The sequence below is a fragment of the Monodelphis domestica genome, chromosome 8, assembly GCF_027887165.1.
Source record: "Monodelphis domestica isolate mMonDom1 chromosome 8, mMonDom1.pri, whole genome shotgun sequence".
NCBI lineage: Eukaryota > Metazoa > Chordata > Mammalia > Didelphimorphia > Didelphidae > Monodelphis > Monodelphis domestica.
Window position 1 is genome coordinate 148,139,538 of NC_077234.1, and position 26,762 is coordinate 148,166,299.

The 26,762-nt window shown below is 40.5% G+C and overlaps 1 protein-coding gene across 1 annotated transcript; it reads right to left on the reverse strand.

Annotated features, from left to right (window-relative positions):
• Positions 1–6,230: 6,230 nt before the first annotated feature.
• Positions 6,231–8,333, reverse strand: LOC107649968 (endogenous retrovirus group K member 8 Gag polyprotein-like). Its single transcript, XM_016425490.2, has one exon. The coding sequence runs from the start codon at positions 8,331–8,333 to the stop codon at positions 6,231–6,233; it is 2,103 nt and encodes a 700-aa protein (XP_016280976.2).
• Between the last annotated feature and the right edge of the window lie 18,429 nt (positions 8,334–26,762).

Consider the following 26,762-nt stretch of genomic DNA (forward strand, 5'->3'; position numbering starts at 1 on the left):
GTCTATTTCCCCTTCAACATGGGCCATTATCCACTGTTTACAAACAGTTTTTTTTTAAATAAAGAATGATAATACTACACATAATGCACATAAAATGTATCAAAATCCCCAAAGTTATATTAGCCCATTTAATTACAAAGCAAACAAACCCACTATCTTTAGGATTCACATGAGTCTACTGTATGACATTAAAAAATAAAACTTAGAAGCTAATGAATACTTGTCACAACTTTTTTGTCAGGGACCAGCCCCTTACGACCCCTGAGAGGGGAGGGGGAGAGAGAGAAGGAAAGGGGAAGAGACAAGTAAGGAACGGACAGCTCTCACATGGTATGCAAAAAGAGGAGTCGTTTATTGAAGCAAAAGCATGGTATATATATATTGTGGCTAGGAGGACAAAAGGGTAGGAGGAATGCAGGCACATTTGGTGTCAGAGGGGGATTTACAACCTAAGAGGAATGTAAGTACATTTGGTGTCAGGGAGAGGGGGTTTTACAACCTACACCTGGAGCTAGTTAGGGAAGACATCCTGTTTTAAGGGAGGAAGGGAGGTATGTTTATGTTTGCAGTATTTCTAGCCTGTTGTCAGGTTCTATACAATTCCTCCCTTTTCTTTTCAAAAGAGGGAGAGGGGTTCTGAGAGAAAAATGGATTTGCAGAACTATCACAACATGGTCTTAAGCTCGTCTTGAAGGACCCTTTCGGAGGCGGCTCCTGTCTTAGGCTATGCGGGGTATTTCCCTAATAGCCTCCACGCAAGGGCAAGGGACCCGCAATATTCCCGTCGTTGGATTACCGTCCCGAGAAGTGGAGTTGGTTGTATTGCTCAGTGGAGGGGGAGGTGTGGCCAACCGTCTCTAGGCGGTGGTACTGTACCATAGGGAAGGCCTTCAAGGATGATTCAATGGAGCGAGTGACCAGCCGTGTGATAGTTTTGAAAATCCAAGGGCCAAAGGTCAAAGCAAGGATAAAAACTATGAGGGGGGTAAGGAGGGTAGAGAGGATTGCAGAGAACCATGGAGAACTAGGCAGAAACTGTGCATACCAAGGGCCGTTTGTTTCCCTATCTTTGCGCCTCTGTTCAAGCTCTTTCCTGAGTTGGGCTAGAGAGTCCCTAATGACGCCAGAGTGGTTAGCATAGAAGCAACATTCTTCTCCGAGGGCGGCACAGAGTCCCCCTTCGCGGAGGAAGAGGAGGTCTAATCCTCGTCTATTTTGTAAGGCTACTTCAGCAAGGGAAGCATGGGACTTTTCCAAGAAATTTATGGTGGATTCTAAGCGGGCAATGTCTTCATCTACTGCTGCCCGTAAATGATTGTGGGATATGTGTTGGGAAGTTAGAGCGGCTATGCCGGTCCCTGCACCGGCGGCGCCAAGAAGAGCGGCTATCGTAACGGCGAGGGTTACCGGTTCTCTTCTCCATCTGGGGTTTTGGAGTCGTTCCCACAGGGGGAGGAAGTCCTGGTCGGGCCTAAAGGTGACACGTGGTACAATGGTGACCAGAATGCACACGTCCTCTGGGGCGGTGGAAGCCCAACAGGCTTGAAGGCCTGCTTTCACGCAAAGCCAACGGGTATTACCAGGGGGAATATAAAATTTGCAGTCATTCCTAGTCACGAAGGACACAGCACAATAAGGATTAAGTGTAGCATTTTTGCCAATGCAAGTGCCATTGCCTCCGATAATAGGTATAGTAAGGGAGGGATCATCATTATCCCAGTGACAAGCAGAGGGGTTGTCAACCTTAGAGCACGTAAGATTATTATCGGTTAGGGCATAAGCTTCAAGATAGGGCGGGGACGCGACTAAACAAAGCCAGCAATTGGTCGTGAAGTTAGGGAAGGAGTGGTTAAGCGCGGAAAAAGACGCTTGCAGGAGAGGGAGGTACGGGTAAGGGATTATCGGTTTCTCCTTAGGGATAGGGGGTAACAGGGGAGGAGGAGGGGGTGAAGGGAAGGAGACGGGGGACGAGGGAGACGGTCTAAGTTGGGGGGCGGATGTCGGTGTGGGGGGGTGAGGTGGGTGTCGGGGTTTAGCGGGTCGGAGGGCCTTGTTTGGGCCCTGAATGGAGGGGGGGGTTTCCTGAGGGAGTTCTTTCTTGATGAAAAACAGTCCTCCGGGGTCATCTCCTGGTTGGTAGGAGCGGAGACCCCAAGTTCTTCCTAGGAGCCAGCTGTCATCGGTGGGTTGTAGTACTGTAAGGTTGAGATATGAACAGTCAATCCATAGTCCTTTAGAACCCTCCGCGATAAAGCGCCCGAGCTGTGATCGGGGATTACAACCCGAGGGTCCCCAATGAAAGGAAAGGAAGGAGTCTAATTTGGGGGGAGTCCATCCGGTAGAGCGAGTCTCACATCCCCAATAGGAGCAATAGTATACATTTGGGCGATTACAATAATGCTTTCCAGGATTGGAAGAAGGGCAAATGTAATAATCATTATACGTGAAGTGTGATGTAGGGGCTCCGCGTTTTTCCGGTAGGCATGGTCCGTCCTGTTGAATAATTGTGCAGGGGAGAAAGGTGAAGCTGGGTGCTCCAGAGGTGGTTGTAGTCTGGATAATAGAGCTACTGTCCCAGCTGCTAAGGGTCCATTTCCATGGACGGTGGGAGTGGTGTTGTGCACTCATAGGGGGGGTGAGTAGGGAAAGAAACAATAAAATTTGAAGGCCCATAATGGTCGCGAATGTTCAAGGGTCCTTCAGACTGCGAATGTAGAGGATGATGTGGATGGATTCTATCAGGGCAGCAAGAAGGCCGAGGATCGCGAAGAACAAGGAGGCAGCCAACAGTGTTCGCAGTACAAGGCAGGATGGATCATGGGTTTCACGCATTACCTGTAAGACAAGAGGGGAGATTTTTCTCAGGGGTAGACCCTGGGGGAATATGATTATCTGGGCTGAAGGGTTTTGTTAGACGTGAGGGGATCCAGCGAGCAGACTGCTCCCTTTTGTCGAAAATGCAGGCTGAGCCTTTGCCCCAGGTCAGAACAGAGTCAGGGCCGTTCCAACGGCCCGTGAGGGGATCACGCCATAGGACCTGAGCGAGGTTAGAGGTGGTGTGTGGGTGCCAAAAACGGTCCGCGGCAGAGCGGCCCTCCGTATCCAGGGTGAGGAAGTTAAGGGCAAAAAGGGCATGTGCCAGCAAGGTGGTTTGGTTGCCACACAAGGGGTAGAGGGTCTCCTGAGTTTTTAGTTTGAAAATGGTATTTTTCAGTGTTTGGTTTGCTCTTTCTACAATACCTTGCCCTTGGGGATTGTAGGGGATGCCAGTGATATGTTTTATGCCTAATTGAGCACAGAACTGTTTAAAGGAACGGCTTGCGTAGCCAGGACCATTGTCTGTCTTAAGGGTCAATGGTCTTCCCATGACTGACATGGCGAGAAACATATGTTTGATGACATGTTTGGTGGCCTCGCCAGATTGTGCCGAGGCAAAAAGAAACCCACTGAAGGTGTCAATGGAAACATGAACATATTTCAATTTAGCAAAGGAGGGAACATGAGTAACGTCCATCTGCCACAGGTGGCCAGGGAGGAGGCCACGAGGGTTGACTCCAAAGTGAGGTTCAGGTAACAGCGTAAGGCAATTTTTGCAGCTTTTCACTATAGCTCTGGCTTGCTCTCTAGTGATTTTGTAGGCTAAGCGAAGAGTATGGGCGTTAAGGTGGTGCAGTTTGTGGGCTTCAGTAGCAAGGGAAATAGGGTCTGGCGAAGGGATTGTAGGTACAGCCAGGGCGGCCAAGCGGGTATATTGATCTGCAAGGTCGTTTCCTAATGCCAAGGGGCCTGGGAGACCTGAATGAGCACGTATGTGACCTATAAAGAAGGGGTGGGACCGTGCTCTGATGGCTTGCTGTATCTTGGTGAATAAGAAAAAGGTGGCTGTTGTGGGTTGAATAACAGGAGTAGCCTCAAGCCGTAGTAAGGACTGAACGACATATCGGCTGTCAGAGTATAGATTGAAGGGGGATTCAGGCAGAGAGATAAAAACAGTGAGTGCTGCATAGAGTTCAACCAGTTGTGCAGATTGATAAGGAGTGTGGACAGTATGGGGATAATCATGCATAACAATGGCCGCGAGGCCTGTTTTCGAGCCGTCCACGAAAATCGTGGGCGCTCCGGGAATGGGAGATGACTGCGTAATACGGGTTAAGGTGAAGGGGGTAAGGGTAAAGAATTGTAAGAGTTTATTACTGGGCATGTGATTGTCAATAGTGCCTTCATAGGATGAGATAAGGACGGCCCAATTATCATTCTGTGTTTGCAGCCATCGTAGTTGCTCTTTATTATACGGGGAAACAATATGATCGGGCTGGCAGCCGAAGTGGCGAGTGGCCAGGCGGACACCCATCATAATAAGCTGAGCAACCAGGTCAGGGTAGGGGATCAGGATCTTCCTAGAGGCTAGGGGAAGGTGTAGCCAAATGAGGGGAGAAGGGTCCTGCCATAGGAGACCTGTGGGAGAGAATTCAGTGGAAAAGATGATTAAATAGAGGGGATCCTTAGGGGAGAAGTAGCCGATGTTCTGTTTGGCAATTGCCTGTTCAACTTTTTGTAAGGAGATTTCTCCTTCAGGTGTTAGTGATCGTGATGAAGAGGGGTCGGTATCTCCGCATAGAATATTTTCTAGGGGGCGGAGGTCTGCTTTTGCAAGGGCGAGATAAGGACGAAGCCAATTAATATCCCCTAGAAGTTTTTGAAAATCGTTAAGTGTTTTTAGGGTGGAACGATTAAGCGTGACTTTGTGTGTAAAGAGATGATCAGTCTCGAGACGGAATCCGAGAAAAGAAAAGGGATATTGGACCTGTACCTTATCGGGGGCAATTTTAAAGCCTCTGTCCTGTAGGGCTGAAGTAATGGTTTGAGCGATGGTCTGGGTCAGTTGAGGGGAGGGAGCTGCTATGAGAAGATCATCCATATAATGGATAATATATGCGGAAGGGAATCGAAGCCTGATGGGATCTATCGTCTGAGCAACATACTTTTGACATAGGGTAGGAGAATTGGCCATTCCTTGAGGCAGGACTAACCATTGAAATCGGGGATTGGGGCCAATTTGATTGACTATGGGGATAGAGAAGGCGAATCGAGGGCAATCCTGAGGGTGGAGGGGAATGGAGAAAAAACAGTCCTTTATATCTATAACTATTTTGTGAAATCCCTTAGGGATAGCTGTAGGTGATGGGAGTCCGGGTTGTAAGGCGCCCATGGGAATCATGGTTTTATTAACTTCCCGTAGATCTTGTAGTAGTCTCCACCCTCCAGCCTTCTTTTTGATAACAAAAATAGGTGTGTTCCATGGTGAGGTGGAGGGCTCGAGGTGGCCCAAAGAGATTTGCTCCTGCACCAGCATGATGGCGGCCTGGACCTTTTCAGAGGTGAGGGGCCACTGGTCGACCCAGACAGGGGAATCAGACTTCCAAGTTATCTTATCTGCCTGGGGTGCAGGAGGACCAGTGGCCTTTATGAAAAATTTTGTGACCCAAAGCCTGCTTTATCTCTATTGGGTGTAAGGGAGATAGGTTGAGGATTGCCCTGTTCATTTTTGCCAAGCCCTTTTCCTGGGAGGAAGCCAGATTTAAGCATCATTTGTGTGACAGGGTCGCTGGGGCTCACCATGAGGAGTCGCATTTGAGCGAGAATATCTCTGCCCCAGAGGTTAACAGGGAGCCCTTTGACTACATAGGGTCGAGTCGTGCCGGTGTTACCCTCAGCATCTCTCCAAGTAAGGAACTTTGAACTCTGAAGTGTGTGATTGACTTGCCCTATGCCGGACAAATGAGTGGTAGAGGGCTGAAGGGGCCAGGCACAAGGCCAGTGTTTGTGGGAAATGACCGTGGAATCAGCCCCGGTGTCAAGTAGTCCGATAAAATTTTTCCCGTCAAGAGACAACTGGAGGGTGGGACGGGACTCAGTGATTTGTTGTACCCAATAGATGTTTGACGATCCTGGGGACGAAGGGCCCCTTGTCTGTTCAATGGTAGGGAAGTCACCCACCATGGGAAGGGGGAGGGCTTGGGCTAGTCGGTGGCCAGCAGGGATAGTAACCGGGCCATGGGGAGACTCAACAATGAGCTTTATTTCTCCTGTATAGTCATTGTCCACTAATGTGGGGTGGACCACAACTCCCTGTAGAGTAGTGAGTGCCCTTCCGATGATTAAGAAGAACATACCAGGGGGTGGTGGACCAGTGACACCGGTGGAAATGACCTCAGGGCCATCCTCAGGGGTTAATATTCTGGTGGAGGAGGAACAGAGGTCCAAGCCTGCGCTGCCTGTTGTGGCTCGAGCAAGGGTGAGGGGAAGGGGCTCCCGAGGGAGCCCCGCATCCCGTTTCCCTGGACAGGTGGAATATTTTGTCCATTTGAGGTAGTTTTGGAGCGGCAGTCGCTGGCCCAGTGACGCCCTTTCCTACATTTCGGACAGACACTTGGGGGCAGTCTCGAAGGCACCCCCGAGGGGCTGAAAGGTAAACTAGGGGCAGCCTGATTGGAGGGACATTCACGAGCAGTCTGATTGGAGGGATATTCACGAGCAATCTGATTAGAGGGACATTCACGAGCAAAATGTCCGGGCATGCCGCACTTAAAGCAATTACGGGGAGCGTTCTGTCGGGTGGCTTGAATGGCTGCTCCAATAGCTAAGGAGATAGATTTGTTAATTCTGTGGTCATAAGAATCAATATCATTACATAAGCGGATCATGCCGTTCAGATCAAGCTCTCTAGATTTTGCTCTAAGGGCGGCCTTACAGGCAGGGTTGGCGTTTTCAATGGCCAGGTGTCTAACCACTGGGTTATCGGTACCGTCCTGTCCCAAGACCCTTTCTGTTGTCTCTAAGAGTCTGGCTACAAATTGAGCATAGGGCTCGTTTGGTCCCTGGAGGATTTTAGAGATCGGGGCGGTGATGGCCCCGGAGGCAGGGACAGCGCGCCATGCGGTTAAGGCTGCGTGGGCAGTTTGCATGAGGAGGCCAGGAGGCAATCTCAATTGCACGGTGTCAGGGGCATAACGACCTCGACCGATGAGTTTGTCTACTGTCCAATTGGCTGTTTGGGGGTTTGTGAGATTTGATTTTGCTTGATTTTCTGCCCTTTCCTGAAACTCTGCCTTCCAGGTTAAAAACTGGCCTCTAGACAAGACAGATTGTGTAACCTTAGTCCATTCTGAGGGGAGTAAGTGCCCATCTCCCCCGAGACTTTCCAAGATAGAAAGGGTAAAGGGAGCATTAAGGCCATAGTTTTTTACTGCTGAATGGAGGTCCTTAATCTGTTTGAATTTAAGTCTTTTAAATGGGTGGGCATGGGGCCGGATTGTATCGGTGGTATGGACCCCTTGATTCGCTTCTTCATCCCCCTCCTCTCTGTCAGATTCAGAGGAAACGGGGGGTGAATTTTGGTAGGGTTGGGACAGTTCGTCAGGGATCTCCTCTATGTCTACATCCTCCGGGGTGGTACCGGTGGTAGTCCTACGCCTGGTAACTACCGGGAGGGCCAGGAGGGGCTTTTGTAGTTTGGAGGGGTTGTTTTTAGGTTTTTTTGAATGTGAGATTGGTTTCAGGGTGGCGACCTGAAGGTCATGTAATTGGCTTGTTAAGTGGCCGATCTCATGTTGTAAGTCTATAAATTGTTTGAGATCAGTGATTTGCTTAGTTAATTGAGCAGTGGCTATCTTTAGGTCATTTGTATTGGGAAGAGTTGGTAAAATCGAGGAAGGGTAAAGTGGATTGTAGGGAGGGGGTTTGTTTTTAAGGAAGTCTGGAGGGTGGTATCTGGCTGCCACCTCATCCAGTTCAGTCTGGTATGCGGGATTGAAGGTCTCTGGTGTATTGCTATCGTAAAGGACAGGATAGAGAGCGGGTCTGTGGGAGGGAGGCAGTGGTTCTGGTAAGTGTGAGGGGGTGTTAATAGGTTCGTCTAATTCAGGGGTTTCTTGAGACGGGGTTTTGTATTTTTTATCCATGTTGTCTAATTCAGGGGTTTCTTCAGTCTGTTTTTTACTTTCCTCAATAGCGTCCTCAGCAAGGCTGAGGAGGTGGGAGACCTGTGCGCTGGAATCAGCCTCTTTAAGGATGTCCCGAATCAGGCCATAAAAGGTAAAGAAATCCTCAGGGATAGGCTGACCTGAGCGTGCAAAATCATTAAGGTCTCGGCCAACCTTATCCCAAGTTAGGGGGTGAATGCCAGGGCCATGGAGAATGAGCCACGGGCAGCGTTGTTCAATAAAGGAGAAGAAGCGCAACAGATCTCTTTTCTTAACTTCTACATTGCGCTCTTTAATTCTTTCTTTTAATTCTTTTATAAACAGAGCTTCCTTAGATAGTGTTTTCCCCATTTTCAGTCACACACAAGACTCGCTTCCCTGGTTTCCTGGCCGCCGTGCTCGCGCAGGGTCGAAAACGCAGTAATTCCAGGTCAACACTCAGAAACAGGTCAACGGCAGTCAAACCGCGAGATCAACTCTCCACGAATTGGCCTCTCCCCTTTGGTCAAAGAGGGGTCCCTTATATTTGAGCGTAGGCGTGCCGTATAAGCCCCGGCCAGGTTCCCCAAAGGGGCGCCCTATTACTCGTATATATAAGGGGACTGTTATTCCGTTGCCATCAAAATACACATACATTCAACCATTCACACAATGGGGTTTGAGAGGGAGATATGAATGGGACAACTTACCATTCCTCGGGATCGTCCGATCCTTACCCGTTACTGTAGCCTCGGTTTCGGCGCCGAACTTTTCCTCAGTTGTCCGGTGGTCGCTCGGGCCCCACGTTGGAGCGCCAGATATGTCAGGGACCAGCCCCTTACGACCCCTGAGAGGGGAGGGGGAGAGAGAGAAGGAAAGGGGAAGAGACAAGTAAGGAACGGACAGCTCTCACATGGTATGCAAAAAGAGGAGTCGTTTATTGAAGCAAAAGCATGGTATATATATATTGTGGCTAGGAGGACAAAAGGGTAGGAGGAATGCAGGCACATTTGGTGTCAGAGGGGGATTTACAACCTAAGAGGAATGTAAGTACATTTGGTGTCAGGGAGAGGGGGTTTTACAACCTACACCTGGAGCTAGTTAGGGAAGACATCCTGTTTTAAGGGAGGAAGGGAGGTATGTTTATGTTTGCAGTATTTCTAGCCTGTTGTCAGGTTCTATACACTTTTTCAGGTGTAGCAATGTTTCAACCTTGTCTGAGATGTTTTAAAAAATCTATTACTGGCATCATTACAAAATGTGACAGAGGAGTCTAGGAAAAAAAGCAAACCTCTGTACTGTTGATATTGGGTCTAAAAACATCACCAAGAATCTAGATCATCCTTGTGTATGGGTAGAATAAGCAGAAGAGTTAAAAATGAGAAATGCTCCCTCTTGGGAGTCATCCAGGGATATCATTCCCTCGGATCAACATCCCAGCTCCTTTGGCATGAGACTGTTATGTCCCATTCATTCACATTTTTACAAATTTGGGAGGGGGGATTATAATTGCACTTCACTTCAGGTACTAAAATGGACCCTTTATTTCATATTACAAATAATTCAGAGGCACTAAAAATGATCATCAGAGTTGTTGGAAAAAATCTAAAATTCATGTTTGAGGACCCCTTAAAATCAATTTAATATATTTAACTCATTAAATTTTCCAAAGGTTGTTATATAATTATAACATGTTTTGATGAAATTCATTCATCATCTATGTGATATTTACAAAGCCAAAATGGAAGAAAAAGACTGGTTTATTGGGGGGCTCATTCAATAATATTTATTCAGTATAGCTATAAGGGAAAGGTAACAGAATACAACAGTAGTTAAAACTCAGTAGATTCAAATGATTCAGTGTAACAGAATAGTATTGAATAAATTAATATATGAACTTAAAACAATGAAATTCAATCTTAAAGCAGACAATCAGCAAAACACAATAAAATACAGAGACTTTTATAAAACAATGGAGTCTGTAAAGGCTTAAAATTTTCACCACCAGTCTCTTTAAAGTTCCTTTCTCCATCCATTCAGATTCCTTCTGTCAGAACTGTGGTATTTCCCATAGTGAGGGAGAACATTGGTTTGAGGAATCTCAAACTGGATGAATCTTAGAGACTGGGCAGGTCCAAATGGCAAAGGGTTGTTGGGAGGTGAATTTCTCTCTGGAATCTCAGGCAAGATAAGTTAAAGAATCAATTCAGTCATGAATGGTAAAAGCTGTTTGAAACAGGCCGTGTATTGCTGTTTCATAGAGTACACCATGCTTATAATTTACTTCCTGTTTGGAAGAGTAACTTCCTTCTTCTCTTCCCCCTGAGGTAAAATGCAAGTTTCCCCAGCCACATGGAGAGAGAGTTTAGAGGCTAATAGTTGCCAAAGGAAAATGCACTCCAGTTTTTACCAGTTAGTTTGTGATTCCAAAGAGACAGAGGCAGATACCAGTAGTCTGGGACCAGGTCTAGTGCTGGACTCAGACAAGGGATCAGGAAGAGGAAACAGGAGTAGGAGCAGGCAGTATGAGCAACAGCAATGCCAAAGGAAGCATCAAGGAACTGAGGAACATGGGCTCAAGCAAATGGGCAAGAGAAGTGGCTAATCTCTTCTTCGCCAAGAATCCCCCAGCTAAAACAGCCTGGCCAGTAAGGAGGGTGACTAGGCAAAAAGTGAGGATATATAAAAGGAAAAAAAAAACAAAAATAACAGCAGGAGCAGAGCAAAAGCTCCAGAGAGAGTTTGGAGTTCTTTTGGAATTTGGCGGGGGTGGGGGTGGTAAAAAGCCTTGGCAGGATAAACGTGGCTTAAAAAAATTCATCATCCATTTGTGGTGGCAAAAATCAACCCCACCCACCCACCCTTGCAAGCTAAGAAATGTATAATTTAAAATTTCTTACCCTAAAAAAAGAACTACATTTCCCAGAAGGCCACTGACTTCCTGTCATTTTGTACTTCCTGTAGACAGAGGATATTAGCAAGTGGGTGGTTCTCTTGGGTCTCTTTCCTGGGCTTGCCACCAGCATGGTGGTGGTGGTAAACTAAGTAAGGGGATATTGAAATGGCAAATCAATCATGGGCACTTGGTCTTTATTTTGTATCCTTTTTATTCCTTGATTTCTAATGATCATTAATAAATCCCCTAAAATATAATGTTTTTATAATTGAGATTAATTTTAATGTTTACAGGAGGTGGCTTCTCAAACTCTCAGTCAACATTCTGTCATTTCATCTTCAGAAAACTGAAACTTACAGACACCCAAATAGAGTCAAGGGTACCAACAAAGAAAAACTGAAGGTTGAGAGTGAACCCTGTCAACCTTAAAACCAAGCAAGCATAAAACTCTATGGTAAAGATGTTTATTTCCATTGAGATTCATATCAGGAGGCTTTGGATACACCCAAGTCCTATCCCTAAATACAGTGCACAGGGCAAAGATTTATATAATGTTTCAAGACAAAGTGGAGGGAGTTCTTTTACTATTAAGCAATGTGAGAAACTTCTACCAACAATGAGAAACATAATGTCAATTTTTTTGGAATATAGCAGGATATACCTTAGATAAGACAGAAGAAAGCATAGGCTTTTTTAGGGCACACTTTTTAGGGCACACAGACCTTTTGGGGCTGGAAAAATTGCAAAGTCATCACCATTCCATAAGATTTATTAAAGCAATCATAAATATGAGAAAAGCTATTAGAAATTTGTTAACTCTTAACATTTTCCCCCAATTACTTTCCATATTTTTTGTTGTTGTTGAGAGACTATTGTCCCCCAAAGACCAAAGAAGAAGAAAAAGAAATGTGTTGGGCAAAACTTTTGTGCCAAACTATTGTGAATACAAAATAACAAAGAAATTTTTGGAAAAAGAAAAAGAACTTAATATACAGACAATAAAAAATTGCCAAAGCAATATAATAATAAGAATCACCATTAATTAATATCAAATCTTTTTTAAATTTTATTAGTCCATCCCCAATATTCACAAATTTCCTTTAAAATCTCCCATGTCCTGTGTATTTTATCTTCCAAAACATGTTCCTTTCTATATCTTGTAATGGCCTCCTGTCTAGATTTGCTTCATTGGTTCCAAGTTACTTATAGATTTGTCTTAGATGTTCCTGTTAAAATCTTTTACAAAACAGCTTACCATAGTCATTTTCTGGTAAATGCTGAATATGTTGTGAGCTTAATCTATGCTATTGTTCTGCTACTTTATTTCTTAGACAAAACCAGATTGTTTTAATGGTTGCCACTTTATAATACACTTAAGGTCTTGTATAACTAAGCTATTTTCCTTAATTTATTTTCAAAAATTTCCTTGATATTTTAGGTGTTTTAATATTCTATATTAATTTTGCTATTATTTTTCTAGCTCTGAGATAATTGTTAGTAGTTTGAGTGGCCTAACATTGACATTGATATATAATTTTCTGTCTCTAATTCACTTCTTTCTGGGTTTTGTATCACTATCATATTTATGTCATAGATGAAATTTGATAGAATTCCTTTCTTAATTTTTATGAAAAGTTTATTTAATACTTAAAGAATATTAAAGAACAATCAATATCAACTCAATATACACTTTTTGGGCTAAATAGGCAATGAAGTAGTCCTACCAAATTCCATTAAATATATATATATATATAAATGCACATATATATAGTACTGTTGCATAAGCAAAGAAGATCAAACACAGAGAAAAAACTTATACAACAATTACTTTAATGTATATAGAGGCAATTAAAAAACACTACCAAGGAGATTACAGTAATATATCACAAACATCATTCATTATAACAAGGTAGGATTTATACAAGGAATTCTGAGTTTATTTAATATTAGGAAAATCATCAGTAAAATAGATCATAGGGGAGTCATGATGGCAGATTAGATATAGCAAGAGTCCAGACCCCTATGAAAACCATTCAACACCAATCAAAAACACGATGCTTCAAGGGGACATAAAACCAAATATAACACCAGAATAGAGCTAGGAAACCCACCTTCTGGATACCTTCAAATATATCCCCCCTAAAGTCTGAATTCTTGAAAACTCTGTTTTGAGGGGAAGGAAGAAGTAACATACCAGGAATCCTCCCCCACCTACAGTACTGTACCTCTAGTGGTGGCTGGAATCTCTGGGCAGGCAAGGCTCTAGTCCAGAAGGAGTACCTTTCTGGCACAGCTGTACCAGGCTTAGAGCATTGAACACAGGCAACAAGGAGGCACCTGGAGGAAAAGTACAGAGTAGGCAATCTAGTCACAGCTATGGCACTCCATCTTCCCCCCCACCCCTTCTCAAGGTTTTGGCCTCAGGGCACATCTACCTCTGAAGATCAACTCAGCCCTGGCTTAATCTTATCGATAGGGCAGATAAGAAGCCTTCAGAGGGCAGAGAAGCTCAAGCTCCAACATCCTTCCCTCATAGATTGCTCTGAGAAACTTGCTGACAAAACCCTATGTGCTAAAGTTGCAACAACTATAGACTACAACCTTTATAACAGGACAGGAAGCCCAGATCCTTGTCAGCTTCTGCTGATAGGTGGGAAATATTTGACCTCAGGGCCCATCAGTAACAACAGCCTAACATGATCAATCAGCAGAGTAGAGAAGAAGCCCCTTTACGACAGAATAGCTCAAAGCCACAGATCCAGCACATACTCAAAGGAGCAAGATCACAGGCAATTACAGGGCAAAAAAAGGAAAAAAAATATGAGTAAGCCATACAAAAAGAAAAAAGAAATTACAATTGACATGTAATGAACAAAGCTCAATGGAACTGAGGAGGACCAAGGAAAACCAAGCAAAAACACAGGAACTCCAGTAAATTGGACACAGACTTTGGAAGAATTCAAAATACAATTCAAAAAACAATTAAGAGAGGCTCAAGACAACTGGATAAAGAACTTAAAAAGCAAAATATGTCATATGGAAACAGAAAATAATGTCAGAAAGCCAAAATTAACCAGCTTGAAAATGAGGCAAAGGAGATGAAATATATAGCAAAGAAGATGAAAGATGACCTACCTAAAAAATGAGACCACAAGTAGAAGGATGACCAAAAATCCAGTGATAAAATTCAGTCTTTAAAAACTAGAATTCAACAACTAGAAGCAAATGACTTCACAAGGTAACAAGAGTATATAAAACAAAGCCAAAGAATGAAAAATTTAGAGGAAAATTTGAATTACCTTATTGACAAGACCTCAGACCTTAAAAATAGATCCAGGAGAGCCCATTTGAGGATTATCAAACTGCCAGAAGATTATAACAAAAGAAAAAGCCTTGACATACAGGAAATTATCCCAGAAATTATGCAAAGTATCCAAGTAAACTGCCCCAACATTCTAGAGCAAGAGGGAAAAGTTGAGATTGAATAAATGAACAGATCATCTCCTGTACTTTATCCTCAATTGACAATGCCTAGTAATGTTATAGCCAAATTCAAGAACTACCAGACCAAGGAAAAAATATTACAAACTACTGAGAAGAAGTCATTCAGATACCATGGAACCACACTTAGGATAACACAGAATCTGACTGTATCTACCCTGAAGAACTGAAAGGCATGGAATATATTCTGGAAAGAAAGGGAAGTAGGTCTACAACCAAGAAACAACTACCCAGAAAAACTGACTATATTCTTACAGGGGAAAGTATGATCATTTTATAAAATAGAAGACTTCCAAGCATTCCTAAAGAAAAGACCAAATTTGAACGTAAAATTTGATGCCCAAACACAGAACTAAAGAGAATCACCAATAGGTAATTAAGAAAAGGGACAGGGGGGTAATCAAACTTTTTTAAAGGGATGCAAAAAGTTTAAATGATTTGTATTCCTATAAGGAAAGATGATATTTTTAACTCTTAAAAATTTTTATTATCACTTGGGTAGCTAGAAGAACTATACTTAGAGGGAACAGTGACAAACTTTATTGGATGAAATGCCTCTCTCTCTCTCTCTCTCTTTATATATATATAATATATATATATATATACATACACATGCATGTATACATGAATATATTTTAAGCTAGAGGTAAAAAAGAGGTTAATACTAAGAGAAATGGGAAGAGATAAATTGGAGTAAAATTATATTTTATAAAGAAGGGTATTGCCGGAGTGAGGGAGAACACCAATACACTGGAAAGGTAAAGAGGTTGGAAACAGGAAATATTTAATTTTATGTGCATTGAAATTGACTCAAAGTGGGAAGAAAAATCACATCCACTGGGACAGAGAATTGATTCCCACCCTTTAAAGAAGTAGAAGGGTAACAAATGGATTGGTGGAGAGGGAAGCAAAACAAGGGAGGAAGAATGTGGGGGTATTTTAAAAAGACTGTGAAGAAAAATAAGAGGGGAATAAAAAGGGAGGGGGGAATAGATGCAAAATCATGGTTGGGAATAGAGGTACTGATTAAAAACAAAACACTGGTGTAGAAGGAAATAGTGAAAGAAGAAAGTGCAGAACTAGGAGTGGAAATTAAAATGTTGGGAAATACAGAGCTGATAATCATAACTCTGAATGTGAATGGAATGAACTCACCCATAAAATAAAAGTGAATAGCAGAGTGGATTAGAAAGCAAAACCCTACCATATGTTGTCTACAAAAAACACTCGTGAAGAAAATAGACACACACACACACACACAGGGTAAAGGTATGGAGATGGAGCAAAATCTTTGGGGAACCAACTGAGAAAAAGAAGGCAGGAATCAAAATCATGACATCTGACAAAGCCAAAGAAAAAATAGATCTAATTAAAAGAGATAGGGAAGGTAATTACATTCTGATAAAAGGCAGTATAGACAATGAGGAAAGATCAGTACTCAACATATATGCACCAAATGGTATCTACATTTCTAGAGAAGAAAATAGTGGAGTTCAAGGATGAAATGGATAGTAAAACAATACTAGTGGGAGACCTGAACCTTCCTCTATCAGATCTAGCTAAATCTAATCAAAAAGTAAATAAGAAAGAGGTAAGAGATATGAATGAAATCTTAGAAAAATTAGAGTTAATAGATATGTGGAGAAAAATAGAGACAAAAATAGGCATACACCTTTTTTTCAGCAGTGCATGTTACATTCATAAATATTGACCATGTATTAGGGCATAAAAATATGGCAAACAAGTGTAAAAGAGCAGAAATAATGAATTCAACTTTTTCAAATCATAATGGAATAAAAATAATAATTAGTAAGGGTACATGGAGAGGCAAATAAAAATTAATTGGAAATTTAACAACACCATTCTCCAAAATAAAAGAACAAATCATAGAAACAGTTAATAATTTCATTGAAGAAAATAACAATGATTACACATCCTTTCAAAATCTATGGGATGCAGTCAAAGCAGTACTCAGAGAGAAAATTTATATCCTTGAGTTCACATATTAATGAATTAGGGAGGGCAGAGGTCAATGAATTTGGCATTCAAATGAAAAACTAAAAAGTGAACAAATTAAAAATCCTCAGAAGAAAACTTAATTAGAGATCCTAAAAATTCATGGAGAAATTAATAAAATTGAAAATGAAGGAACTATTGATTTAATAAATAGGACTAGAACCTGGTATTTTGAAAAAGCAAATAAAATAGACAGAGTATTGGTTAACCTAATTAAAAAAAGGAAAGAAGAAAACCAAATTATCAATATCCAAGATGAAAAAAGGACACCTCACCTCTTATGAAGAGGAAATTAAGGCAATCATTAAAAACTTTTTCTCAGTTATATGGAATTAATATGACAATCTAGATTATATGGATGAATATTTACAAATATATAAATTGCCTAGATTAATAGAAGTATTAGAATACCTAGATAACCCCATATCAGAAAAAGAAATTGAAGAAGCCATAAAAGAACTCCCTATGAAAAAATCCACAGGATCAGATGGATTCACTAATGAATTCTAACAAACATTCAAAGAACAGCTAATTCCAATACTATACAAACTATTTGAAATTATAAGCAAAGAAGGAGTTCTACCAAACTTCATTTATCACACAAATATGGCACTGATTCCAAAATCAGGTAGATCAAAAATGAAGAAAGAAAACTATAGACCAGTCTCCTTAATAAACATAGAAGCAAATAACTTAAAAAGAATAATAGCAAAAAGACTCCAGCAAGTGATCATGAGAGTTATTCATTATAATCAGGTTGGATTCATACCAGGAATGCAAGGATAGTTCAATATTAGGAAAACCATCCACATAATTGACCATATCAACAAGCAAACCAACAAAAATCCTGTGATTATCTAAATAGAATGAAAAAATATTTGCCAAAATACAGCATTCATTCTTAGTGAAAACATTAGAAAGTATAGGAATGGAAGGGCCTTTCCTAAAAATAATAAATAGTATATATCTAAAACAATAAGCAAGCATCTTCTGCAATGGGGATGAATTAGAACCCTTCCCAATAAGTTGAAGAGTGAAACAAGGATGCCAATTATCACCTCTATTATTTAACATTGTAATAGAAACACTAGCATTAGCAATTAGAGAATGGTGAGAGCTCAGGACCAGCCTTGCTCATGGCTCTAAGCATCCTCAGTTAGGTGGGACTGCAAAGTCAGAAAAGAAGTGAAAGGAAGCAGCAAAGTGTGTGTTAGCCTGGGGCTGAGCTTTGTATGGAGATGCTTCCACTAGGCCAAGATTTTGTTTTTTATTTTATACCTATTTTCTTGATACACAGCTACATTATTCAACTTACATGTTCAAATACAAATGTTGACAAATTGATCCATCCTTCTGTCTCTTAGTCAGTACCATATTGTTTTGATTACCACTGTTTTATAGTACAGCTTAAGATCTGGTATTGATAGGCTCCCATCCTTCACAGTTCTTTTTCATAATTTGCACAGATATTCTTGATCTTTTTTTCTTCTTCTAGAAGAACTTTGTTACATTTTTATAAATGGACCTTCTTTTCCTGTTCTTTCTCATGTTTTCAATAGGAATAAGAGTTTTATTTTGTCAAAGGGTTTTTCTGCATCTATTGAGATAATCATGGGATCTCATTGATTTGATTATTGATATGGCCAGTTATGTGAATTGTTTTCTGAGTATTAAATTGTCTTTGCATGTCTGGTAGAAATCCCACCTAGTCAATGTTAATAATTCTTGTGATAACTTACTGGAGACTTTTTTCAAGTATTCTAGTTCATATTTTGGAATCTATTATCATTAAGGAAATTTGTCTGTTACTTTCTTTCTCTTTTTTATCTAACTGGTTTTGGAATCAATACCATATTTATGTCATTCAGAAAATTAGGTAAGGCTTATTCTTTGCTTATTTTGTCAAATAGTTTGTATAATATTGGGATTAGTTGTTCCTTAAATGTTTTATAAAATTCACTTGTGAATGCATCTGGCTCTGGGAATTTTTTTTCTTAGGAAGTTCCTTGATGACTTGTTCAATTTCTTTTTCTGAGATGGGACTATTTAAATATTTTATTTCCTCTTTTGTTAATATATGCAATTTATAGTTTTTGCAAATATTCCTACATTTCACCTAAATTGACATATATTGTCACATAAATTGTCAAAACTTTTCTAAATTATTACATTAAATTCCTCTTCATTAGAGATGAGGTCACCCTTTTCATCTTTTATACTGTTAATTTTATTTTCTTCTTTCTTTATTTTCATTAGATTAAATAGTGCTTCATCTCTTTTATTTGTTTTTTTTTCAAAGTATCATCTTCTAGTCTTATTTATTAGTTCAAAAGTTCTTTTATATTCAATTTAATTTATTTCTCCTTTACTTTTTAGGATTTCCATTTTAGTTTTTTTTTTTAATCTGGGGATTTTAATTTGATATTTTTCCAATTGTTTAAGTTGCAACCCAATTCATTGATTTCCTCCCTCTTGATTTTGTTGCTATAAGCACTCAGAGATAAATTTTTACCTATATACTGCTTTGGCTGTATCTCATAGGTTTTGATATGTTTCCATCTCATTTGCATTCTTCTTAATGAAGTCCATAATTGTTTCCATGATTTCTTTTTTGAAGCACCAATTTTGAAGAATTAGATTATTTTGTTTCCAATTAATTTTAAATTTGCCTTTCTATAAATCCTCGTTAAGTACAATTTATAATCTCATTATGATCTGAAAAAGTTGTTCTCATCATTTCACCTTTTCTGCATTTGTTTGCAATATTTCTAGGCCCTAGAACATGAATGATCAATGTATATATACCAAGTACCCGGAGAAGACATTTTCCTTTTATCTGTGTTCAATTTTTTCCATTCATCTATTAACTCTAATTTTTCTAGCAGTTAATATTTTTCTAATTTAATTCTAAAAGTTATATTTCATTAACTTCTCTTATTTTTTCTCATTAATTTTTTGGTTTTATTCATGTAGTTCTGAAAGGGAAAGGTTGAGATTCCCCACTAGTATGGTCTTACTATCTATTTCCTCCTTGAGTTTCTTTAATTTTTCCTTTAGAAATCTAGATGCTATGTCATTTGGTGCATACATGTGTAGTAATGATATTACTTTATTGTTTGTAGTACTGTTTAGCAAAATGTAATTTCCTTCCTTATCTCTTTTAATGAGATCAATTTATACTTTAGCTTTGTCTGGTATCGTAATTGCTACTCCTGCTTTTTTTTCTTCTTCTTTACATGGCACATAATAAATTCTCCTCTAATCTTTTACCTTGAATCTGTGTGTCACTCTGCCTCAAATGTAAATTGTTTCTTATAAACAATATATAGTAAGATCATGGTTTTTAATCCACTCTGGTATCCTTTTCCATTTTGTGGGTGAAGTTTATCCCAATCACATTCAGTGTTATGATTCCTAACTGTGTATAGCCCTCAATCATATTATCCCTTTTCAGTCCTGCTTTATTCCCTTTATCTCTGCTCCTCCTTACTAGTGTTTTTCTTTTTGTCATTGTGAAGATCTGATTTGGCTCTCCCCTGAATAATGAAGGTACTTAGTTCTTCCTTTATCCTGAATATTAAATTGTAATCCCCTGTCTATTTTTATATTCTAATCCCTACAAAAGGTATGAACTAACTACAAAAATGTGTGAATTAACCAGAAAAAGGTGTCAGCTAACAAAAAAGGTGTGAACACCCATTTAATACATTGAGTGGGAGGTCTGTGACCCACGTGTGAAAGAGTGGGGCTGTGGAACTGGACCCCTGGAGGAGCTGGTGTGGGAGTCCTCACACTGCTTTCCTTTTAGATGGTCACTGTGATGAATTTAAAGGCTCACTCCTTTCCTGCCTTTCTGGAGGGGTGAACTTCTGAGAAAGGCCCATCTTCTCCAGACTCCTTTCCTTGACTGGTGCCTTAGAAATTCTAACTGGTTCAGAGGAAGCTGGAGCTTTCTCTCTGTCTCTCCCGTTTTCTCTCTTCCTTAATATCTTCCTTTATTGTAAAATAAGCTATCATAAATTTTATTAACTTTAGTAATTCATTTTCAGATATAGAATTTAAATCCCTGGTTACCACAAATTTAATATTCAGGTCCAACCATAAAAAATTAACATCATCCCCCAATTTGCCCTCCCTCCAATCATCTCAAACTTACCTTATCTTATTCCCTTTCTACTTCTCTGTGTGGTATGGTAGAATTTTATACCCCATTGAGAAGGTTATGATAGAATTTTATACCCCCTTAAGTTTGTTTTACCCTTTACAATGAGAGTAAAATTTAAGCATTGCTCATCACCACTCTTATCTTCCCCTCTCTATGATGATTTTTCACACCTCTTTATGTTATGAAATTTATTCTGTACTATCTCCCCCTTCCTTTTTCTCTCATTCTACTCTACTCTTTCAGCTCTTGATTATTTCTTACATATTATTTATTTGCATACATATCATTACATATAATCTCATTTATATATATCATATATCATCACATATATCATATCATTATAATTGGCTCAATTCTCCACCCTTTTCCTGAGGAAATTTCCTTCTCTCTTCTCTACAACTAAGAGTAATTTCTGAGAATTACAGAAATCCTCTTTCCTTGTAGATGTCCAAAAAATTTTGACCTTGATGAGTCCCTTAAATTTTCTCTTTCCTATTTATCTCTTTAGGTTTCTCTTGTGTCTCATGTTTGGACTTCATGTTTTTTTTGTTTGTTTAAGACTGGTTTATTCCTCAGGAATTCTCAGAAATCTTCTATCTTATTGAATGACCATTTTCCCTCAGAAAGAATATTTTTTTCAGTTTTTTCAGTTTCAGTTTTGCTTTATAGGTCACTCTGGGTTGTAAACAGAGTTCTTTTGACTTCCTGAATATAATATTCCATGCCTTTTGATCATTTAATGTAGAAGCCACAGGGTCCCATATGATTCTTATTGTAGTTCCCTGGTATTTGAATGGTTTTTCCTGGTTGTTTGAAGTATTTTTTTCCTTGGCTTGTTGGCTCTTGAATTTACCTATTATATTCCTGGAAGTTGTCATTTGAGGATTTCTTTCTCGAGATGATTTGTGATTTTTTCAACTTCAATTTTATTTTCTTGTTTGAGGATCTCTAAAAATTATTCTCCAGCTTTCAAAAAGTCAAAGGATATGAACTGTCAGTTTTTAGATTAAGAAATCAAAGCTATAAATTATTATATTTTTGAAAGTTCAAAATCACTATTGATTAGAGACATGTAATTTTAAATTACTCTCAAAACCTACAAAATGGGTCAATATAACAGTAAAGAAAAATGATAAATATTGGAAGGAATTTGGAAAAAATGGGACACTAATGCATTATTGTAAGAGATCTTAACTCATTCATCAATTTTAGAGGGCAATTTGAGCTATGTATAAAGAGCTATAAAATTTTGCATATCTTAACAGTATCTGCCCCAAACAATACAAAAATATAATAACTCCATAATTTTGGTGTTAAAATTACAAAAACAAATGAAAATCAAGAGTGAAGCTGAGGAGTCAAGGACAATGAGGAGGGAAAGTCTCTGACTCCCTGGACTTCAGTCCTTCCAGATAGCATAAACTTCCCTGAGTCATCTCTGGGTATCCCAACTTGGCTATAACTGGGGTTTAGTGGAACAATTAGGAGGCCCTGAGGGTGAAACCCACAGTCATACCTGTATGCATTACCTGAGATCTTACATTCCAATCACAGAAACAAGTGAAGTCAACATGGAACAAATCCTGGGGGTAGCTATGTGGAGAGTTGCGTGGATTGCTAATCAGCAAAGGACATTTTGGTCTCCAAAATGGAGACTATATACTTGCTTTGTCCTGAGCTATGACATCAGGAGAGGATAATGGGAAGTAAGAGTGAACCAGTGGATTTGGTCCCTAGATTACCCTGGGAAACCAATGGCTGTCATTACCCCCAGGGGAATGAAGTCCTTGGCTGCTGCCAAAGTGGTGTAAAATTTAAATGTAAATTAATATCAATAACTCAAGATTCTTATTTTCCATAGTTTTATTAATAATCACAAAAGGTAGAGAAAGCAGGCTAAAGTCTAATCAAACCTAACTGACTACCTCCTGGCTCCCAGCCAGGCTCCCCAGCCATGTTCTAGGCAACAGAGTGAGTGGGTAGTTCCACACCAAAACTTTTATCTTCCATCCCTGCCAGACACATGCATTCATGTGCAATTATGCAGCATAAACATGTAAATGGGATGCTGGGTAAGACAATATAGGTCATATGAGCCTGAGGGAGTAAATTCTATCTACATAGTGAGAGGCTGGATAGGGTTAGCTGTCTGCTTCTGGTAGTAGAGCTGACAGGGACTCAGGTTGAAAAACCTTAGAACAACCATGGACTGGGAATTCATCTGGATACCAAGGATTATATATAACCCTGGAATAATAGGAACAAGAACTAAATAGGGATCAGAAGATAACAAACACAAAAAACATTCTTAAATTCAAAGCACCATCATCCAACAACCAAGGAATCCTGAATCTTTACTCTAAAGCTAGTAATTAAGCCTTTGACCTGGTCATCATTTTTAAAAAATAAATTAGTAAAGAGAAAGAACCCAAATATTGATAGCTATTTAAGGGACAGGGAAGACTTGCATTCAAACTCAGAAGAGAGTGACATAAAACATAAAGGAAAAACAATAGTTATAAGCTCAAAAATTTCCTTTAAGTAGGACCTAAAAATACCTCAAAAACCAAATATGAGAGACTGAGAAAATAAAAGTGTAAGAAAATTATAAAAGAAATAAATATGATACAAATGGAAAAAGAGGTGCAGAAACTCACATAAAAAATAATTCATAAGATATAGAATTGGACAAGGGAAATCTATGGACTTTCTAAGGCAATAAAAATAAAGTAAAATCAAAAGAATGAAATTCTAGAAGAGAATATGAAATATATTATAAAAAAATGAATATGGAAAATATCAAGGAGAGACAGTATAAAAATAGTTGGAATCCTAGAAAGTTATGATCAAAAATAGTTTAGATGTGATATTCCAGAAATAATCAAGAAAAGCTGGCCCCAAGTTGTAGAAAACAAGAAGGTAAAATAGAAATTGAAAGAAATCACTAAACACTACCACAAAAAGTCTATAAGATGAAAACACACAGGAACAACTTGGCTAAATTCTATAGCTCCCAAGTTCAGGAGAAAATATTAACAATAAAATGGCAATTTTAAATACTGTAGAGCCACTGTCAGAATAATATAAGACTTTACAGATCAAACATTAAAAAATTGAAGGCTATAGAACACATTATCTCAAGGAGCAATAGAGCTGCCTTATAGTTACAGCAAAGCTAATCATAATTATAAAAGAAAAATGCATATTTAACAAACTAAAAGACTGTTAAATATTATTCAGGGAAAAAACTCACAACACAGTAGGCAATTTTATAAAAATGAAATGGGAGTATAAAGGCCATCCAATGCAGCTGAGGAAGGCTCCAGGTGTAATGACTTTTCATACCACTGGACCCAGGCTTCCAACACAGAAAGTGGAACTGTCTCTGTGCATCGACTTTTCCACTTAAATCTCTTTCACGCACAAGTATCTTTGTGCACACTCATCTATCCTAACCCCGTCCACCCTCTTCAAGACCTGCGGTGATGGGGGAGTGGCGACGCAACCGGTGGAGGTGACCACTGGCAGTTGTAATCACAATCCTGTATGTAGGTGGCCCGTGGACCAGTGGTCGCTCGGCCCTGTAGGGAAGCAGGGATGTTCAGCAGCATCCTGAGTGACTGAGCAGCCCTCTCTAGGACAGCACTGCTCACCCTAATCAAGGGAGGGGACTAGAAAAGGTGTCCAAAACATTGCCTGCCCTACAAACACCCAGTCAGTACACCGCAGCTGGCTGGTCATCCCTTTAAGCGGTCAAAATAAAAGAAAACAAAACACAAAGAAACTCCTACGAGGAGCATGGAACATCAGAACACTACTTGATAGAGAGAATACCCCAAGACCTGAGAGAAGAACAGCTCTAATTGGTAAAGAACTGACGTGATATAACATCGACATCGCATCATTAAGCGAAACATGCTTACCAGAAGAGGGATCACTCAGCGAACCCACCACTAGATACACCTTCTTCTGGAAAGGTAGAGCCTCAAATGAAGACAGAATCCACTGTATTGGCCTGGCTATCAAGACCAGTTTGCTCAAACAGCTGCCAGACTTGCCTGTGGGCATCAGCGAGAGGCTCATGAAGATCCGTTTACCTCTCAACAAAGACCAGTATGCCACAATCATCAGCACATAGGCCCCAACAATGACCAGCACTGAGGAGACCATCTAGCAGTACTACTCTGACCTGAGCGCCGTCCTGCACTCAGTGCCCACAAATGACATGCTGATACTACTGGGAGACTTCAACGCCCACGTTGGCCAGGACCATGAAAGATGGAAAGGAGTGCTTGGCAAACACGGCATGGGCAAAATGAACAACAACGGCCTGCTGCTACTCAGCAAATGCTCAGAGTTAGAACTCACCATCACGAACACTGTGTTCCGAATGGAGAACAAATATAAAACAACATGGATGCACCCATGATGAAAACAGTGGCATCTCATTGACTACATTATTGTATGCCGGCGAGACATCCAGGATGTACAGATTACCAGTGCCATGAGAGGAGCTGAATGCTGGACAGACCACTGATTGGTTAGAGTGACTCTTCAAATGCGCATTGCTCCTCGCCATCCAAAACATGCTCAAACAGTTCGTGCATTTTACAACGTGAGTCGTCTTAGAGATCCATCTTATTTGCAAACATTCCAGTCCTGCCTGGACAACAAGCTGTCTGCCAAGGGACCACTCACTGGAAGCTCAACCAAGAAATGGAACCAGTTCAGAGACACAGTGAAGGAAACATCAAAGGCAGTCCTAGGCCCCAAACAACGCAACCACCAGGACTGGTTCGAGAGAACAACACTGCTATTGAAGACCTATTGAGCAAAAAGAACAAAGCCTTTATGGAGTGGCAAAATAACCCAAACTCTGCTCCTAAAAAAGAAAGATCCAAGTCTCTCCAAGCCACGGCTCAGTGTGAGATCAGAAAGATGCAAGACAGCTGGTGGGAAAAAAAGACAGAAGAAATCCAGCGCTTTGCTGATACGAAAAACTACAAACAATTTTTAAGTGCCCTCAAGTCTGTCTATGGGCCATTAAAACCCACCACCACTCCCTTCCTATCCTCTGATGGTGACACTCTCATAAAAGATGAAAAAGGTATCAGCAACAGGTGGAAAGAACACTTCAGTCAGCTTCTCAACTGACCCTCTTCAGTAGACCAAAGCGCCCTTGACCAGATCCCCCAAAACTGCATCATTGAACAACTTGATGTCCCTCCTTCAATAGATGAAGTCCAAAAAGCTATTAAACAAATGAATGCAGGCAAGGCAGCCAGTAAAGATGGGACCACAACTGAGTTGTACAAGGCCTTAAATGGAAAGGTGCTCCAGGCATTCCACATAGTGCTGACCAGCATATGGGAAGAGGAAGACATGCCCCAAGAACTCAGAGATGCCTCCATTGTAGCCCTATACAAGAACAAAGACACACGAGCAGTCTGTGACAACTACAGAGGCATCTCACTACTCTCCACTGCTGGAAAGATCCTCGCCTGTGTTATACTCAACAGACTCCTGTCATCTGTTTCAGAGCAGAACCTGCCTGACTCACAATGTGGCTTCCGACCAGATCACAGCAGCATCGACATGGTCTTCATGGTGAGAAAAATGCAGGAAAAATGCCTTGAGCAGAACCTGAGACTCTATATTGTCTTCATAGACCTGACAAAGGCGTTCGACACAGTGAACAGGGACACATTGTGGGTGATCCTCAGCAAGCTCAGTTGCCCAGCAAAATTCATCAAACTGATCCAGCTCTTCCATGTTGACATGACAGGGGAAGTCCTATCTGGTGGAGAGACTTCTGATCGCTTCAACATCTCCAATGGCATGAAACAAGGCTGTGTCCTCACTCCGGTATTATTCAACCTATTTTTCACCCAGGTATTACGACATGCTGTGATGGATCTAGACCTGGGCATCTACATCAAATACCAACTGGATGGCTCACTATTCGACCTTCGCCACCTGACTGCAAAAACAAAGACAACAGAGAGACTCATCCTGGAAGGTCTCTTCGCAGATGACTGTGCTCTCATGGCCCACCAAGAAAATCATCTTCAAACCATTGTGGACAGGTTCTCTACTGCAACAAAACTGTTTGGCCTGACTATCAGCCTCAGCAAAACAGAGGTGCTGTTCCAACCTGCACCATGGAGGCCAACTAACCAGCCATGCATTACAATCGACAGCACACAGCTTTCTAATGTCAACA